General features: G+C 34.0%; 1 protein-coding gene across 2 annotated transcripts in view; it reads left to right on the top strand.

Moving 5' to 3' along the window:
• The first annotated feature begins 7318 nt into the window (after window positions 1-7318).
• Window positions 7319-18088, top strand: part of LOC126972806 (putative inorganic phosphate cotransporter) — a 40740-nt gene continuing 29970 nt past the window's right edge. Inside the window, exons 1-2 of one of the 2 annotated variants that reach the window (XM_050819871.1) lie at window positions 7319-7454; window positions 16023-16144. In XM_050819871.1, the coding sequence (XP_050675828.1) occupies window positions 7418-7454; window positions 16023-16144 (159 nt within the window). In that variant the 5' untranslated portion in view covers window positions 7319-7417. The remainder of the gene's footprint in view (window positions 7455-16022; window positions 16145-18088) is intronic. The other variant, XM_050819872.1, reaches the window with a different exon arrangement.

Raw genomic sequence — 18088 nt, 5'->3', positions numbered from 1 at the left:
TAGTTTTTTATTTATTATTCAAACAAAACAAATCTTATAACTATATTTACAATACTATGACTACATAAAATTAAAACTATCATTACGTGGAAGCGTACCAAGAATACTGGCAGCATTCCCGCGTTGGATAGCAAGGCTGATCTGTTCACCGAAATAGCTGCCAGCGCTTGGGTTTCGAGTAGCCTTATTGAGGCGCGAAGATAGTATTTTGAACATTCTCCGCGCCTCTGGGCCCCACGGGCCAAGTGTCTTGACTCACGGCACAAAGATGTATAAAGAAGAATATAGAAGTTTCTCTTTCATTTTAAATAAATTTTCATTTTTAATTTATTTTATATTTACTTATACGTCTTCATAGACCGCGACACCTGAGAACATGAAGAAAATAATAGCGGCGCACTTTTAACCTCTATCTTCAGCAAAGCACGCACACCAAAGCATAGTATCATATATATCGTGAGTGTAAGACGTAGCTTGTCATGCGTAATATAGTTACAATTATCGACATTTATACCATAAATATAAAAAGTCAAAAATATTTTATTTAGGAACCGATCTTTTTCTATAGTACTTTATTCTTGCTTTTGAAAAATTACAAAGTATTTTATAAGCCAATAATTTATAAATAGTTTACTTATATATCAAATGGCAACAAATGAATAACAGTATTGAATCTTGAAGTGGCTTAAAATAATAGTAGCTGTCTTTTCAGGTGGAAAATTTAAATCCTTACATAATTCTTGTTTTAAAAAGTTCCACAACAATTTTGTTCCACGTCATGGTCGGGGTAGGGAGAGGCTATAAATTCTGGTAGGTTGGAATTTCATTAAGGGCTAAAGGGCTACCTCGATAACTTTGAGTAACCTTTTAGTATTTTTTAATGAGTGATAATATTTTATGGTCCTGAAAGAGCTTTGATAATTTCCTGGCTCGTTGTAGCTTTCAATGCACATTTTGTTAATAAATATTTTTCAATCTTAGTCACAAGAATATTTATGTATATTGTGTAAGGGATACATGCCAATTTCTTCCGAGAAGGGCTACCTTTTCCGTATAGTATTTATTTATCTAACCAATAAATCCCCTATCATTCAAATATTTTTGTTCAAATTAGGATGTGACATCATTTATTGAACGTCAAAAACTACCACCCATTCCAAAATGAATGCCTCAGATCTGAGAAGAACGGGCGCAACAATATGTTTACAAAGTAATATTGTACAATTTAACTTATTATTTACTAGCCTGAGGGCGGTCACTCCATTCCCAATCTGTGGTAAATTAGATTGCTAGATTACAGAGCGACCTATTGCTATAGAGGCTTTTGCGAGGTGATGCTTTCTTCTATTCTATACTGAGAAAAATCGAAATAATCACAGGGTATTTTTTTTTATTTCTTATGAAGTATGTATTTACGTTTAACACTTCTTATATAGACATATACCATACTGGATATATTAATCTGTTTCTTTCCTGGGAATATTTTTACGTAGTATATGGTATGTTATATCAATCATGCATGAATCATGGTGGAATATATTATATCAATCATAGCAAAGTTTGCGTCCATTGTTAATCTTTAACTAATTTTCTAACATCTAAATCTTCCTTAATTACTGATACGTAAGTTTTCAGTGTGCGTCTATAGAATTATAAAAAAAACACACAGAAATTATATAATATATCAGACGCACCAATATTACTCTGGGAAGAATTCGACAAGTATGTATGATCATTTCGTATATTTTAATAACATATAATATACTTGTTATATTTGTTAAATATATAACATCTAAAACTACACAAATAAAATATGAAAAACAAAATTTTATGAACGATGCGGGACTCGAACCTCCAGCGTTCCGTGCCGGTGCTCTAACCAACTGAGCTAACCGTTCGAGTGACGTATCGTCATAAAATCTTGGTTTTTTTATGGAAAAAGGAGGACAAACGAGCGTACGGGTCACCTGGTGTTAAGTGATCACCGCCGCCCACATTCCTTTGCAACACCAGAGGAATCACAGGAACGTTGCCAGGCTTTAAGGAAGGTGTACAGGCTTTTTTTAAAGGTACCCATGTCATATTATCTATATATATTGCTTGCCGAGTTAGTGGTTAAAACGACCCTAAGCTTGGTCGATATAGTGGTATGTATATTACAACCTTTTCAATAATACTATAGGCTATCACCAGACACCTTCCCGTTCGAGGCTTCTTTAATTTTTTAATTTCCTCATGTGATTGCCAAACTTTATCTAGGTCCAATGATAAGAATTATCTTGGAATCTATGTTAATAACTAATTAAACTGGAAATTTGTGTCATTTGGAGAGAGAGAAATATTTTGACTGTGAAGCTTAATTTAATTTATTTTACTCTGTGCAATTAGGGTACATAGTGCAATAATAAATATAATTTATTATTACAGCACTTCCATAAAGGAATTGCTTATTATTAAATATTAAAGAAAGATTATTTGATAAAATATTGATTTAAGGGTAAATGTAGGTATGTAATTTTATAATAAATACCTAGCCGCTATACATGCATTGTAGAGAAATAAATTTAAATGTCTTGTAACGGCTCTAGTGTAAATCTTACTACTTAGGTTGTCGACTAGATAAATACTACAGAACCCATTTTGATTGCACAGGATTCCGGCTAAATGGATACCAAAACATCCCTTTTTACTGCACAAGCTTTCGGCTAAATGGGTACCACAGTGACCCATTTTACTGCACACGCTTCCGGCTAAATGGGTGTCACAGCGCTCTTTTTTACTGCACAGAATACCGGCTAGATGGGTACCACAGTGACCTTTTTTACTGCACAGGACTCCGGCTAAATGGGAGTCACAGCGCCCCTTTTTACCGCACAGAATTTCGGCTAAATGGGTACCAAACGACTCTTTTTACTGCTACTTCTTTTTTACTGTACAGGATTCCCGATAGGTAGGTTACCACAGCGCATCCTTTAACTGCTCACAGGAGTGTGGACTAATCACAGCCGCCCAATTAAAACGTTGCATTACACACCACGAACTTAAATACCACCCTAACTATCTGGATGTATGGTCAGTTCTACGCACGTAATACCAAAATATGAAAATTATATTATGACTTTAGTCACTTAAAAGGTCGGCAATGCTCCTGTGGTTTTTCTGGTGCTACTTACGCTTTCATAAAAATAGAAAATACATGTAGGAAATGCAAAGAAGACCCAACTGATATTACTAGGTCTCATATATTCCCTAAAGCTCTCAACTGGACATAAAACTATAAAGCATAGCTTGAAGGTAATAAATATAAGTTAGTTGCGGGCGTCGCCGTTGTGAAAATAGCCTTTTTAAGTTTAAACTGAAAATAATTATATTTGAAGTTGCTTTTGAGATTTATTCTAGAATAGAATTTATATTATTCTTAAATGGCGCTTTTAACTTTTTTATGTTTTTCATTGAGAAAAAATGTTTCTTGGATCTCACGTGTGCGTTTAACTAATGATAAAAATCCAGCAACGTTGCCAACGGATTTGAAAAAATGAAAAAGTAATAAAAATAAAAATATGTTTTAATGAACTGGTCTTGTAATGGGCTGTAGAATATTATGTATTTGTTCCAATTAAGGACATTAATATGCGTGTGGTATCGCACCAATATAGCGCCACCCCATCTCCTCCGGCGGGTATCGTAAGAAGTTTATTTTTATGAAATTAAGGCACGAGACGAGCAGGACGTTCAGTTGATGGTATTTGATACGACCTGCCCATTACAATGCAGTGCCCCTTAGGATTAATGCAAAACATAATTAATCTGAGCGGCGATACAATAGCGCTCTTCACCTTGAGACATAATATGTTAAGTCTCATTTGCCCAGCAATTTAGTGAAATTGCTACGGCGCCCTTCAGAACGAAACGTAATAATGCTTACACAATACTGCTTCACGGCAGAAATAAGCACCGTAGTGGTACCTATAATCTAGCCGGCATCCTGCGCCTAGGAGCCTCCCACTGGTAAAAATGGATACAAAGAACGGAGTATGGGTAGCAGAATCTTTACGAGAGCATCACATGTACTGTGATTGCCAACTCGCCTGCCAAGCGTGGCAATTATGGCAAAACTCCAACTAAAAGGATCTGACCCCAAATCCACGGCTGGCCCCGGGTGTTAAGAATCCCCGCGTTTGACACGGCTTTTAATAAATGAAGATCTTTGGCCCTGGCAAAAGATAACGTTAAGACACTGCGGACGCATGAGAAGATGAAGGAATTGGAGCAAGTTTTGATCAGACTGCGATGGAACATCATGGGTTATCTGAAGTCTAAAGACAGCGTGAGCACTCGATAATATTAAATTTTGGATACCTGCTGTACTTCTGGGAAGGTGACCAACAATCCCAGGGTGGTGTCGGGTGTCTCATCCACTAGTCTTTCGTCAGCAACGTTCCTGAGGTTGGTAGTGTGTCGTAGCGCACCAAAAATATAAAAATCAAAAATTTAAAATATTGTAAATTATTATTTTCGTCAATGCGAGTTAAAGGTAAGTTTTAAGTTCGCAGATCTGAATTTATGCCAGATAGTTGTTTCTGATGGATAGGCATGCTAACATAATTATCAAAACATAAACTAATCTCAATCCTTGTTCAATTTTACAAATATAATTTAATATAGAATAACTTATGTCACTCCTGAATGCATAGCATTTCAATGGTGAAGGAATGATTTTAATTAGTTCAGTATTCTTGCAGAAATTGTAGAATAGAAGCTTCCTTCCACGTACTATAATGCTGTGGAATGAACTTCCTTGTGTAATTTTTCCGGGATGATACGACATGGGCACATACAGCCTTCTAAATGAAGGCTCACCAGCGAAAATGAACAAGTCTGCCATATTACGGTTTATAATTTGTCACGAAAAATAAAACTCAACTCATTAAAATTACAAAAACCCTTTTCATTTATTTATAGCACGATATCTAAACACAAACTGCGAGTCGTTTACTCGAATCGAATATGATATTTTTCAATTATTCTGAAATTTGGAACATTTTATTTTAGTTGCCAGTACCACTTAGTAGGTTGACAATTGTTTCTAATAAATTGAATGCATATAAAACCTCTTTTGTTTAAGATTTCCATATTTGCACAGAAAAGTTTAGTGTGCCCGTTATCATTTGCAAATGGCAAAGTTAAATTTTAAGTAATCTTTTATTTATTAATGGAAACTCCGAAATCAAATCATAGATAATGTAAATATGGTTTCAGGCAATCAATATATTTTTTCTGGTATTATGTTTTTTATGTTAAAGAGGTGTTATAGCGTTAAAACAATCTCATTTCATGGCCTTAATTGCCTCTCTCTCTTAAAACGGTCCCCATAAATTCTTATCGAAAAGGTCAGCCGAGCGATAAATTTGCGCTTTTAATTTGATTTATTATCATTAGCTGTGCCCCCTAGCTGTCCTAAAAACAAATAACGCTTAATCTTTTAAATTAACGCCCTAAGAAGATCTCAGTTCCTTTACATACCACAAAATCCTTCGCACCTGCATCTGAATAGCAAAAATTATGAAAATTTGTTAATAAAAGGATTTTGTTTACAATCAGTGGCCCAAAACAAACTTAAATACTGCTCTTGCAATCGTGAAAACGTCTCACATGTATATTGTATATGGAATAGAAATAAATAAAATACGGGTTGCACTCCGGGAGTGCCATCAGAAGTGAAAACATGAACACTAACGTTGTAAATTTTTGAATATGTTGGAATGGTTAGGGAATAAATTCGCATTAAATTCTTTATTTATCAGTAAAAAAATACTAGCATTTATGTGGTTTAATACTTTTTGTGTTTTATTGTGGTATCGTAACCATAAATACCAATTTATATTACATAAAAAATGTAACACTTCAGAACTATAGCAATTATTTTACATTAAAAAGTGTATCTCTCAGAAAAAACAACTTTTACCCATAATTTCAACGACTCTTTGACTATATTTATTACCAGCATCATCATCGCCAATCTCTTAAACCTATATAAAACGTTTATGGTAGCTGAAGTAAGAAACAAATTAATAAAAAAAAGTAAATAAAATAAGATGTAACGAAGAAATATAAGTATAACTATCGCCTTACGGAGAGTCTTCCCTTGTCATTTATGAAAATTTAATATACGTTCACAAAAATCGTCACCTTTTTGCTCTTAATAGTGATTTTCATTATTATAACACAAGAAATAAGGGAATGCTTGTAACTAACTCTAGTAGGCTTCATAAGATACATAATAGCTTACATGATAAATGTATACACTTCTATAATAAAGTCCCAGCTACTTTTCAGGCATTATCTATAAATAAATTTAGATGTTTTATGAAAAAATGGCTCTGTCGTAAATCCTATTACACCACTGCTGAATATCTAAATGATCGGACAGCCTGGGACCAGATTGTGATTATTTTATAGCGATAGAAATGACTGTACAATATTGTATATTTTTATTGAAAAGAGCGCAAAAAAAAGAATGCTGGGAGAGTTTCTTGCGCCGCTTCTTCTCTCTCAGAGCGCCATTTGTTTCCGAAGCGGTAGTAGTATCTAGTAGTTATTAGAAATGACATCAAATAGAATTCTAAAGGAATTAATTTTGAGAAAATAAATGCCTTTTATGTCTTTTATTAGACAAAGCTGGTCCAATGACCGTATGATCATTAAGTTGAAATAGCCCAACTATAATTAGTTAGAAGAATAACTCTTTCATCTATAATTTCACCGACTGTCTTACGAATTCTCGAACAGGTCACGTGTCCTGACGCGAGATTAGCATTTTATACCCATTACAGGAAATATGCTCAAAGCCGCTAAAGTTTTCACTTCAAAATTTTTATGGTTTTTGGATATTCTACTCTTATGAATTGACGATCCATATAGCCGAATAGTTAGTGACCCTGACTACTAAGCTACAGGATTCCCGGGTTCGAATCCCGGTAGGTGCAATCATTTCTATGATGAATATGTTTGTTTCCGAGTCATGGATGTTTATATGCATTTCTGTATGTTTAAAAGTTTGTAAGTATTGTATTAAATATATCGTTCTCTTGTACCCATAGTACAGGCTATGCCTAGTTTGGGGCAAGATAATTTGTGTAAAAGTGTATCAATATTATTATTATTATGAAAAATAACCATAATAAATATTTAATAGCTGTTAAGTTTATAAATAGTCTATAGTTTATATTATGGAATATTTTTATACACAGCCCAGTTGCAGTTTGTAGATATATAATATAGGATAAGTTATCGGTACAGTTCATTATATATCATGAACAGATATTGGTCCTATATCAGTGACGTCTCAGTTTTGAGTGTTCCTCGTTTATTACGAGATAGATGTTGGCAGTCGTAAAGTAGAGTAGATGTTGTAACAATGGGTGTGAATATGGACAGTGAAAATATAAGACCAAGTGAGTAAACTGTGGATTATATTTTATACTCAATAAGTGGAATGTCATTCGAATAAAACCCGAGGGAAATAATTAGATTTCACATATATTTTAAGAATATATAATTTATTCTGAATAACCAGAGCCAAAAATTGATTTTTTATCCCGAGGAACAAAATGTAATCGGAATTTCAACCAATAATTTTAAAATTATATTAGCGAGTAACTGGCTGTATGATAAGGTAACCGAGCTAGAACCAAATAAAGAAATGTGAAAAAATAAACAGAAATTTATTTGTAGCTTAGTTCAGATTTTACTTGGGTAAATAAATATGAGTGTGTGAGTGAGAAATAATGTTTTATAATATTGTTGTACAACGTTTTGTACGCGTAAATATGATACAAAGTCGTTAAATATATAGTATTATTATGAAAGCTTATCTTATTTTCATCATTTGGAAAAATGAAAATGAATGTATATATTAAAAAAACTCTAACAGATGGTACTCATAAAAATGTAAAATATACCATTTTTCTATGACAAATAGATAGTAGCCGATTCTCAGACCTACTGAATATGCATATAAAATTTGGTAAAAATAAGTAAAGGTGTTTCGGAGGAGTAGGGTAACTAATATTGTGACACGAGAATTTTATATATAAGATAAGATAGCATTAAACTTTTGCGTAGAAAGTAATAGTTTTATTGATTTTCACAGCGCCTCAGTTTGCTTTGAAGAGAATTACACGAACGATTTGAGTTTTCTTTAGTGTTAATTCCGCCAGTATTTGTCTTTAAACAATTCGACACGTGTTTCGCCTCTACACGAGGCACCCTCAGGACGTGTTGTCTCGCTAAAATCTGGCACGAAACCCAAAGATAATGTTTAAACACTTTTGATATACAGATCGTATAACCATTTTTTTAAGCTTTTTAATTACTGTACTCTAGAACGTAAAATTTGAGAGTATAATCCTAGCTTTGCTTAAATTGGATGATACGTACTCGTCTGAGTCTCGTCAAATTAACCTAAATTTTCAGACTGAAAAGGTCATATAATTCGTCGCGACATTTAATTAAAAATTTTATGATTAAATGTGAGAGTTTCAGAATACACGGGAAGAACAATTTTATGTTATTTGCTTTATATCCTAAAATATTCCTTAGTTATTTATTAAAGTCTAAAGATCTTAATTTAATAACTAACAAATTTATAAATACTTAATCATTTTAAACAATATACAAATGTCAAGCGTATTTAGTATTGTTTTTTTTTAAGTTAAAAAAGTATTTAAGCCACATCTTGTGAGCATTTTTGAGTGTAAGTTCCGTATAATTAAGTTTTCAATCAAAACGACACTTGGACGTAATTCCAAAAAAAACGTTCCAAGCTACAATCAAGTCGAAATTAAGTTAAGAACACAAAACTGGTCACGTGATTCATATTAATGGACTGACAAGAATAGCAGCCCTACTGTAACTTTTTGTAGCACATGACGCAGTAGCCCAACCCATATATGTATGGAATACACTAATATTTATACAACTTTAAACACGAATTCCTGAAATGTTATGATTGTGGCTTGGAACGTTTTTCAGGAACTACGTTTCGCCTCCACGCAAGGTATTCTCAGGGGATGTTGACTCGTCAAAGTCTGATATGAGACTCGAAGTCACAAACACACATTTTAGCGCGAAAACACATCTCATAACAATATGATCATCTAATGGTAAACTTTAAATTTTGTTTCTATTCTATTGTTCATTTTATAAGTGATATTATTATTTTTCATTTCTCATACTCGGAAAGTAACGTTGTTTTGATCTGATTATTTGGCTGCTTCCCTGCATAGAGAGGGAAAAACTCATACAAATTACTTCCCAACTAAGGGCCGGAATGAACTTTGAAAATAGAAGTGTTGTCAGCTGAGAAGAGTTTTATGTAAAAACAAACTAATTAAAAAATATGCTGCGGCCATGTGACTTTCTAAACAGCCAGTGTGAACATAGCGTAAACTTCTTTGAGCGGCATAAGCCGCAACAATTACGCGGTGAATTCCATATTTAAAATTTAAAAATTCGACATAAATTGTCTCAATTTGACAACTAATTCGAAATTAAAAGTAAAGTGCTTAACACGGGTAAAATAATCAATTCCTACTCGGACTATAGCCGCTCTTGCTGCGCTCGGGCGTCTAAATAGGTACCTCGGGAATTGATTCTTTCGACCCTAGGTTAACAATCAACTATTTTTATTTAATAACACAGTACGTCCAACATACGGAATACATATTGTATGAATATACAGACAAATTCTTTATATTATCATTCACATTAACATAATCGTGGAAGCTGTGTCGTAGAGTATGTATATATATTTCACCGATAGCCCAGTTCCTCTCAGTTTGTAAACATATTATATTATTATGAGAGAAGTTATCGGTATGGTTCAGTGTATATCATGAGCAGTTAAGATACTGGTCGTCTATCAATGACGTCACAGATTTGAGTGCTCCACAGATCTTACGAGATAAATATTGGCAGTCTGTTGTAAACAAGGGTATCAGTATGGACTATCAAAATATTAAAAGAATTAGGTAGTCTATGGATTATAATGTAATAGGTGACAAATCCAAGTCATCTGAATAAAACCTTTGCTAATAATGAGTATTTTTTCACATTACTTCGAAAACAGCTATTAAATATAGTCTTCAAAAACAGTAACAAGGTGGTTCTAAACCGGATTGGATTTTGAATGTTGAATTTGTTAGTTAAAGTTCCATACATTAAAGATATCAACCACGAGCATTAAAGAGAGCAGTCACGAACATTATATGAACAGATACTGGATGTATGATAAAGTAACTGAGCAGCAGGCCAACATGAACTCTTATTGCCAACCAATTGACAACCTAAAATGAACTGCTTTGCTATTTCGTACCATGACGTCATAAGAGCTATCAATTTTAGGTTGACGTCAAATCAAAAAATTGAATCGCAAACAGATTTAGTTCGTTCATTCATTCGCACCACGAGGTAATATTTCAGCCTAAACTGGATAGCTCATGTGTCAAAGTGAGCGATTTGAAAAAAGTTGCTAATTCCTTATAGGAAAGTGAATCCTGTTGTTATTAACTTTTAAAAATTAGTGAAAACATACAAAAAAGGAAATTTTTATTGATGAAAGGTGAGATGAGAATACTTTATTGGACTTTTTTATCAAACAAAATACTGAAAATAAGGTAAGTGCCAGTGCTATAGCCTGTTCGCAAGAACGAATTAAAAAAAATTTACTCTGTGCTCCTGTCTAATCAAACATCAAGAAGTTGCGTTCATAACTCGTTATTTTTAGTAAAACATCCAAGCAAACATTTAATTTGCAATTCAAAGAACTATATATATTCATATTACTATTATTTAATAAGTACAAAAAAGGGCTTAATGGTTTATAATTTGACGCTATAAAGCGCAATTTTAAAATGTATTTTTAGTATTTTCAACGCAAAAAACCGCTAAAATCTTATCATTTTAGGTTTCGAAACGCATCGCATATGGTTCGAGTAAGAGAGACAAACTTATGCAACGACTGTAGAGCGTCATCTCTTTCTCACACCGCGGGTCACAGACAAATTTATATCGTTCATTCTTCATAAGCGATCCAAATGCCATTCAGTAAAAGGCACTTCATGGTACGAATTTTAGCAATTCGGTTTAGGTACCTAAACTGAACTGCATCGGAAACGCATCGCTAATTAAAAGTTGATGGTAGGTCTTCCGGAGCCATATCAAACAAAAAAAGTAAGAACTTAACAGTCAAGTGATTAATTCTGATTTTACTTATTTTTATATACTTAGTCTGGCCATAAATACTATATAAACAAAATATTACATTTGATTTTGGAATCTGTTAATTTTTTATGATTGTTCATTGAGTTTTCTCATTTTGGCACCAATACGATGTACAATTTATTGCGATATTAAAATGGAGTGCGGTGATAAAGAAAACCGAATCGCTGTGATTGCTTTACACAAAGTAGGTATGGAGTCAAATGCAATTTGAAATACCGGTGATAATGAATGATTATACTATAATATTACTCTGCAAATTATCGTATTGAACGCTAGAATATGGTAAATCATAAAATATGCTTAACCCATAAGATAATATGCGAAAGCTAATGACAACATTTTCATCTTTTGGTTTAATAAATATCAAATACAATCTCGATGGTTGTCATAAAATTAACGATACACAAATTGTTCGAATATAAACATAGTTCTTATATTATTATTTTCTCTCGTTCTAAACTTCACTTACTCACTATTTATAGAGGGTCAAACAAAGAAGAATATCTACTTCGGGAGCAACAGTTTTTTAAAGTATCTTTATTGGCTTATATAAAACACTTTTAAAAGAATTAAAACGCGTGTTATTGAGTTTTTACATCAAATTTTGCGTCAAATGTTCATGTAAAACTTAGTAAAAAAGCAGATATTTGTTTCCTGAAATTTTTATTTCCTGCTGCGATAAAATCTAGATAGAATTAACATTATATCTATCAGTATTTTTTTTGAAAAATACATTAAAACGCCACTATCGCGTACGAGCGTTGGTATGAAAAACATGATGATCTTTAGGCATCGAATTTATAAAGAATCTTCCGAAATCGGAAAGTGCAATATTTCACTCGATTTTTCAGATACACCATAATTTGAAGTGCCGAACGGCACACTACGCCCTAACGAAGTTGTGACCCTTATTTGGTTTATAATATGGTTTATTTTGCATGTTCTTATAGCTTGTTTCAATAGCTTTCTGATACATTCACTCAAACCATCATTACTATAAGCAACCTATTAATACAAGTAAAATAATACGCATGGACAGGCCGCTGCGCATGCGCGATTTCGGAAGTAAGTTAATTTCACGCAAACCTTGCTTCATTACCTGTATATTCTTAATTTATCTTTAACCCCTGCTGTAAAACAACAATAATATCATATTAATACGTATTTCATCGTATAAGCTGTGACATCAGATAGCAGCTGTCTTGTGTGGACTGACAGTGCCTAAAGTATCTACTTAGATAACAATTCTTATATAATCTTAAGTGCCACACATGTTGATACCGCGTTCATGATTATTGTGTTTGGGGCGCAATCTGAACTTTGCCCTTACAAACCGTATTTATAAATTATGTATTTTTTTCTTTATGAATATAAGGGACGAGACGAGCAGGACGTTCTGTAGATGGTAATTGATACGCCCTGACCATAACAATGCAGTGCCACTCAGGATTCTTTTAAAACTCGAAAAATCCTGAGTGGCACTACAACAGCGCTCGTCACCTATACTTATACGATACATAAGATGTTAAGTCTCATTTGCCCTGTAATTTCACTAGATACGGCGCACTTCAGACCGAAACACAGTAATGCTAACACATTACTGCTTCACGGCATTAATAGGCGCCGTTGTGGTACCCATAATCTAGCCGGCATCCTGCGCAAAGAAGCCTCCCACTGGTTGTATGTATTAAATAAACCAACATTTTAATCACCAAACGTGGGCGCTTTTCTCCTGAGTTCTGAACGGATATTGCGGGGCGAGACAGGTGTACGCTAGTGCCCGGCTATATTTCAGGTTACTCCAAAAAGATATTATAAAAATTTATTTATTAAAGTGAGAAATGTATGTATTTTTAACCGACTTCAAAAAAGGAGGAGGTTCTCAATTCGTCGGTATTTTTGTCGGTTTGTTACCTCAAAACTTTCGACTGGGATTTGAGAGCTGGTGCTTCCCGAGTGGTCCCATTGCAATTGTCCAGATCTGGCAGTGGAATCCATGAGAAAGCCATAGAAGTCTTAAAATTTGCCATACTTACGTAAAGCAAAGTGGATGATAAATTTACGAATAACTCAATATCGCGCCAACCGATTTCGATGATTCTTTTTTTATTGGAAAGGATATATTTCAAAGATAGTTTGGTGGGAGTTTGGTTAGGTTCGGATTACGGAATCTATGACAAAGTAACGGAACACTGTCTGTAATCAAATTGCAAAGTACTTACGTTCTGTGCTGCATTGAAAAATTTAGTATATTTACACATATTTTGGACAAATTGTTAGTTAGTGTACTTCAAATTCACTAAAAATCATAAAATAAAAAAAAAAATTAACAAAAAATCAACCGCCTTCAAAAACACTATTCCAAAACAATAGATATAGTGTGCACTAAAAAGTATAAAAATAATTGCGTATTTTTATACAATCTAATTAATTAATCTTATTCTAGTTACGATTATTGTAATTTTTGGAGTCGGTGTCATCCAAGATAGGTTTGTTACTACATACATAGTTATAGATGAGATGTGCTTGAGTCGTGAGGAGGCGAGAGGCGAGAGCGGGTTGGGACGGAAGGACACCGATTCCGAAAATAACAATTATCGTAACTAGAATTAGATTAATTAATTAGATTGTATAAAAATACGCAATTATTTTTATACTTTTTAGTGCACATTATATATATTGTTTTGGAGTAGTGTTTTTGAAGGCGGTTGTTTTTTTGTTAATTTTTTTTTATATTATTTTAATTTATTCAAACAAATCTTATAACTATATTTGCAATACTATTATAACTACTACAATGTTTTATTAGTATTTTTGTTGCATCACTTTAGATATTTTGTAGGTAATTGAAATGATTTGTAAAAGATGAAGCAGTAAATGTTGATTTAAAAGAGAGACAATGAGAACGAAGTAGCGGTAAATTTTTTTAGACATTCATTAGACGTGTCATTTCCGTGAACTATATCAATAAAGTGATTTTGATTTGATTTGATTTGAATATACACATAGAATTTATTTAATTTCGAGCTCTTTAAATTCATAGAATTAGACAGACTGAGGTTCATTTTCCTGTCGAAGCGTGATTTAAGAAGTATATATAATTTTAAGCTTGCGTTAATATTTTGCCCAGATTAAATTTGAGGGGATAATTGTAGCATAAAAGTCATAGAATAATTACTATGTATGAAAATAATTTGTTTTGTTGCCTTCTGCGGATGCCAGGTAAACTTGATAAATAGATAAACTTGATGTTAAGAAGTGTTTACTGCATGTGTAATTCAGTGTAAAACGAGCAAGCAATTTTGAAGCAGAGGTAGATGTGGCGGGATTTGATAGTACTGGTTGATTCAGAGATTCTAAGACAGAGATATCATACTTACCTATAATACCCATACGACATAACCGCAAATAGATACAAAGACAATTGAAAAACACGTCGTTTTTTACAATTTTTCGCTATGCTTATTATTATAAAATAATCATAGCTTAACAATTCATTAAAAATAGATTTTAAAGAAGTTTGTCAATTATAAATGATAAATTGTGATTTTATTATTACAACCAGAAAAGGTTAATCAAATTCAATGAATTAACTATAAGCAAAGTGTCATTCAAATGATAATATGACTTGGAAATACCAAAAGCGTGATGATAAAAAACTTAGATTAATCTGCAAATACTTAACTCTGACAAAATATGTACCTACTTACATAAATATGTACATATTTACAGCCACTAATGGCTAAGCCCCAATTCCACCATTGACACTTCAAACTGAGTTTAATAAAACTCAGTTTTAGTTAAACTAGTTCAAATGTTATAGTCCGAATAGAGCGGGTTACAGCAGTCTCACGCGTTGCCCTTCCCCGCAACACCTCCCACTACTCTCTGACATCTTTAGTACCGCGTCCCAGCCACGGTCTGTCATCCCGTGGAACGGTTGCGCACGAAGTTGTCGGACTATAGTCTTGATCTCTAGATTTCGAATAGAATCTCTAGATTAGAGATCTCATCTATGAATGGGAAAGCGATTTTACTAACTCATTTTGAGCTAATTCACGTAAACTGAGTATACACGTGATAAACAATAGAATGTGTTTAATAGCTGTCAAAACTGTCATTGATAAGTTTGAATACAATCAAAATAATAACTGTTGACGTTTCTGTTCCAATAACGACAGTGACAGCGCTTGAACGGGATCAAATATGTTAAGCGTTCAAAACTCGGCCATCAGCCCTGAAACGCGTTTTGGCTACAACTACGTTAGTTGGTGTTGATAAAATGCGAATTGAATCTGTATCTTAGTTCAAATTGTTTTAATGGCGTTCTACTTCAATTTTGAAATCAGCCCTAAGTGGCATGAAATGTGTTGTTGTTTCCTGCTATATTAATTACGCGCCTGAGGCCTGAGTAGGAGCCCAATAAGAAATTACGAGTAGATCATAGTATGCATGAACTGCTTTATGAATGTGTTATGAATCCATCGCAGTTACGAACTGATTAAGACTTAAAGAAACTTATTGGCGAGCGTTTCATTTAGTAATATCTTTAAAATATGTAACTTAGTTAAACCTACTCATTATTCTGTGGTCAGGTGAAGAAATTATACTTGCATTGTAATCTATCTATCTATCTCCATGATAATACTCCTTGATGAAAAACCTCAGCTACGTTCGATGATACAATTTGACTAGGCCTTTGTAGTAATATAATAAGTTTTGGTTGCATGTGATTTTAGAGGGCCTCGGAGTGAGGCACGCCCAGACCTTCCTGCTGTTCTTGGGGATGTTGCTGGCGTTCTGCATGAGGGTCAACATGAGTATGGCTATCGTGGACATGACGGACGACAGAAACGAAACAGTCAGTACAATATTACTTCTATAATATTTACTCTCACTTGATAATTGTTTAACCATCAACACAAATAACTTAGATAATTTATACGTCTAGATAGAGTCTCTTGAAAACAGGCAAGATTTAATAATTTTGTGTGCGTGACAAACTACGTCTTACACTCGCAATTTATAAGACACTTTGTGTTAGTTTGCGTGCATTGCTCAAAATAGAAGCTAACTCTAAACTCATTTTGTTTTGACGTTTTCACAGCTGTCATAGTCTATTTAGACGTATAAATTATCTATGACAAAAATACTGTTTTCGTTTTATACGTACTATACTTACAATATCAGTGCGGTTTATTATTATTATAAGGTACGGTACGAATTCAAAGTACGAAGTTCAAGTTCGAAGAAGAAGCGAGCACTAGATAATTGAAACTTATTGATTATATTGAAATAAATGTAAATTTATTTTTACTGTGTTTTTTTTATGGAAGGGGTGGACACGAGCGTAGTGGCCACTAAGTGACCCACTTGGTGTTAAGTGATCAGTGCCGCCCATCCAGATGGTGGGGATGATATGCTAATTTGTGTAACCGTTCGAGTGACGTATCGTCATAAAATCGTTACCTCAGTTGGGAGAGAACTCGCGCGGCACAAGGAAGCTCATTCCGCGGCGTTGTAGTACGCGGAAGAAAGCTCCTTGAAAACCGCACTGTGGAAGGCCGCAACACATCCAGATGGTGGGGATGATATCCTAACTTGTAACGTGTCGTGCGAAGGTGGAATTCGGCGGCAGGAATCAGGTTAAACAGCTCTTCGGAACACTCCCCGTGATAAATGCGGTAGAAAACACACAATGAAGCGACGTCTCTACGAAACGCCAAGTGACCCACTTGGTGTTAAGTGATCAGTGCCGCCCATATTCTCTTGCAACACCAGAGGAATCACACAAGCGTTGCCGGCCTTTTAAGGTGTACGCGCTTTTTTTGAAGGTACCGATGTCGTATCGTCCCGGAAACAACGCACAAGGAAGCTCAATCCACAGATTTGTAGTACATGGAGGAAAGCTCCTTGAAAAGTGCACTGTAGAGGACACACATCCAGATGGTGGGCATGATATGCTAATTTGTGTAACCGTTCGAGTGAAGTATCGTCATAAAATCGTTACCTCAGTTCAGCGTCAGGAGAGAACTCGCACTGTACGCGAGAGGTCGTGGATTCGAGTTCCGCATCATTCATAAAATTTTGTTTTCAATTTTAATTTGTGTATTAGTCCCAGAAGTTAGGGTTATCACTTTAAGAACATAACAAATTGTTTAGATTAGCAAGAGCGACGTCTCAAGTCAAATTCGTAATATGCAAATATTGGGGATTAGTAGGTTATCAACTGTAAAGTGGATCCTGTAGATAAAGCCACAACCTGAGAGTTGAACAAAGCATACAAGATTTTATGACGATACGTCATTCGAACGGTTAGCTCAGTTGGGAGAGAACCTGCACGTAACGCGAGAGGTTGTATGTTCGAGTTCCGCATCGTTCATAAACTTTTGTTTTCAAATTTTATCTGTTTACGTAACTTGATCCGACGCCTTATAAGGTTGGCAACGCTCCTGTGATTCCAAAAGGTGACCCGTACGCATACGTCTTGGTAATTCTCTTCCAAAAAAAAAAACACAGACAATAATTTCATAATAAGACAAACACAAAGAATTTGTGATATTCTTCCAATTATGTTATGATTTATTGAACAACAAACATTTTAAGGTCAGCTGTGTGATAATCCGTTATTACAAATAAGATAATTATTGGGTTCAAGTTTTAATGTTTATTTGAGCTGGGGTTATCTCACAAAGCGTCAATAGTTGATACAATATTAATAATAATACGATATAATTATACTTTATTTAGTAAAACTTTCATTTTTAACAATATGTTATTCATTTTAAGTTATATCTGCCACTTC

The sequence above is a fragment of the Leptidea sinapis genome, chromosome 27, assembly GCF_905404315.1.
Source record: "Leptidea sinapis chromosome 27, ilLepSina1.1, whole genome shotgun sequence".
Taxonomy (NCBI): domain Eukaryota; kingdom Metazoa; phylum Arthropoda; class Insecta; order Lepidoptera; family Pieridae; genus Leptidea; species Leptidea sinapis.
The sequence above is the reverse complement of the archived record's forward strand: the minus strand, read 5'-3'. Positions and strand labels throughout refer to the sequence as shown.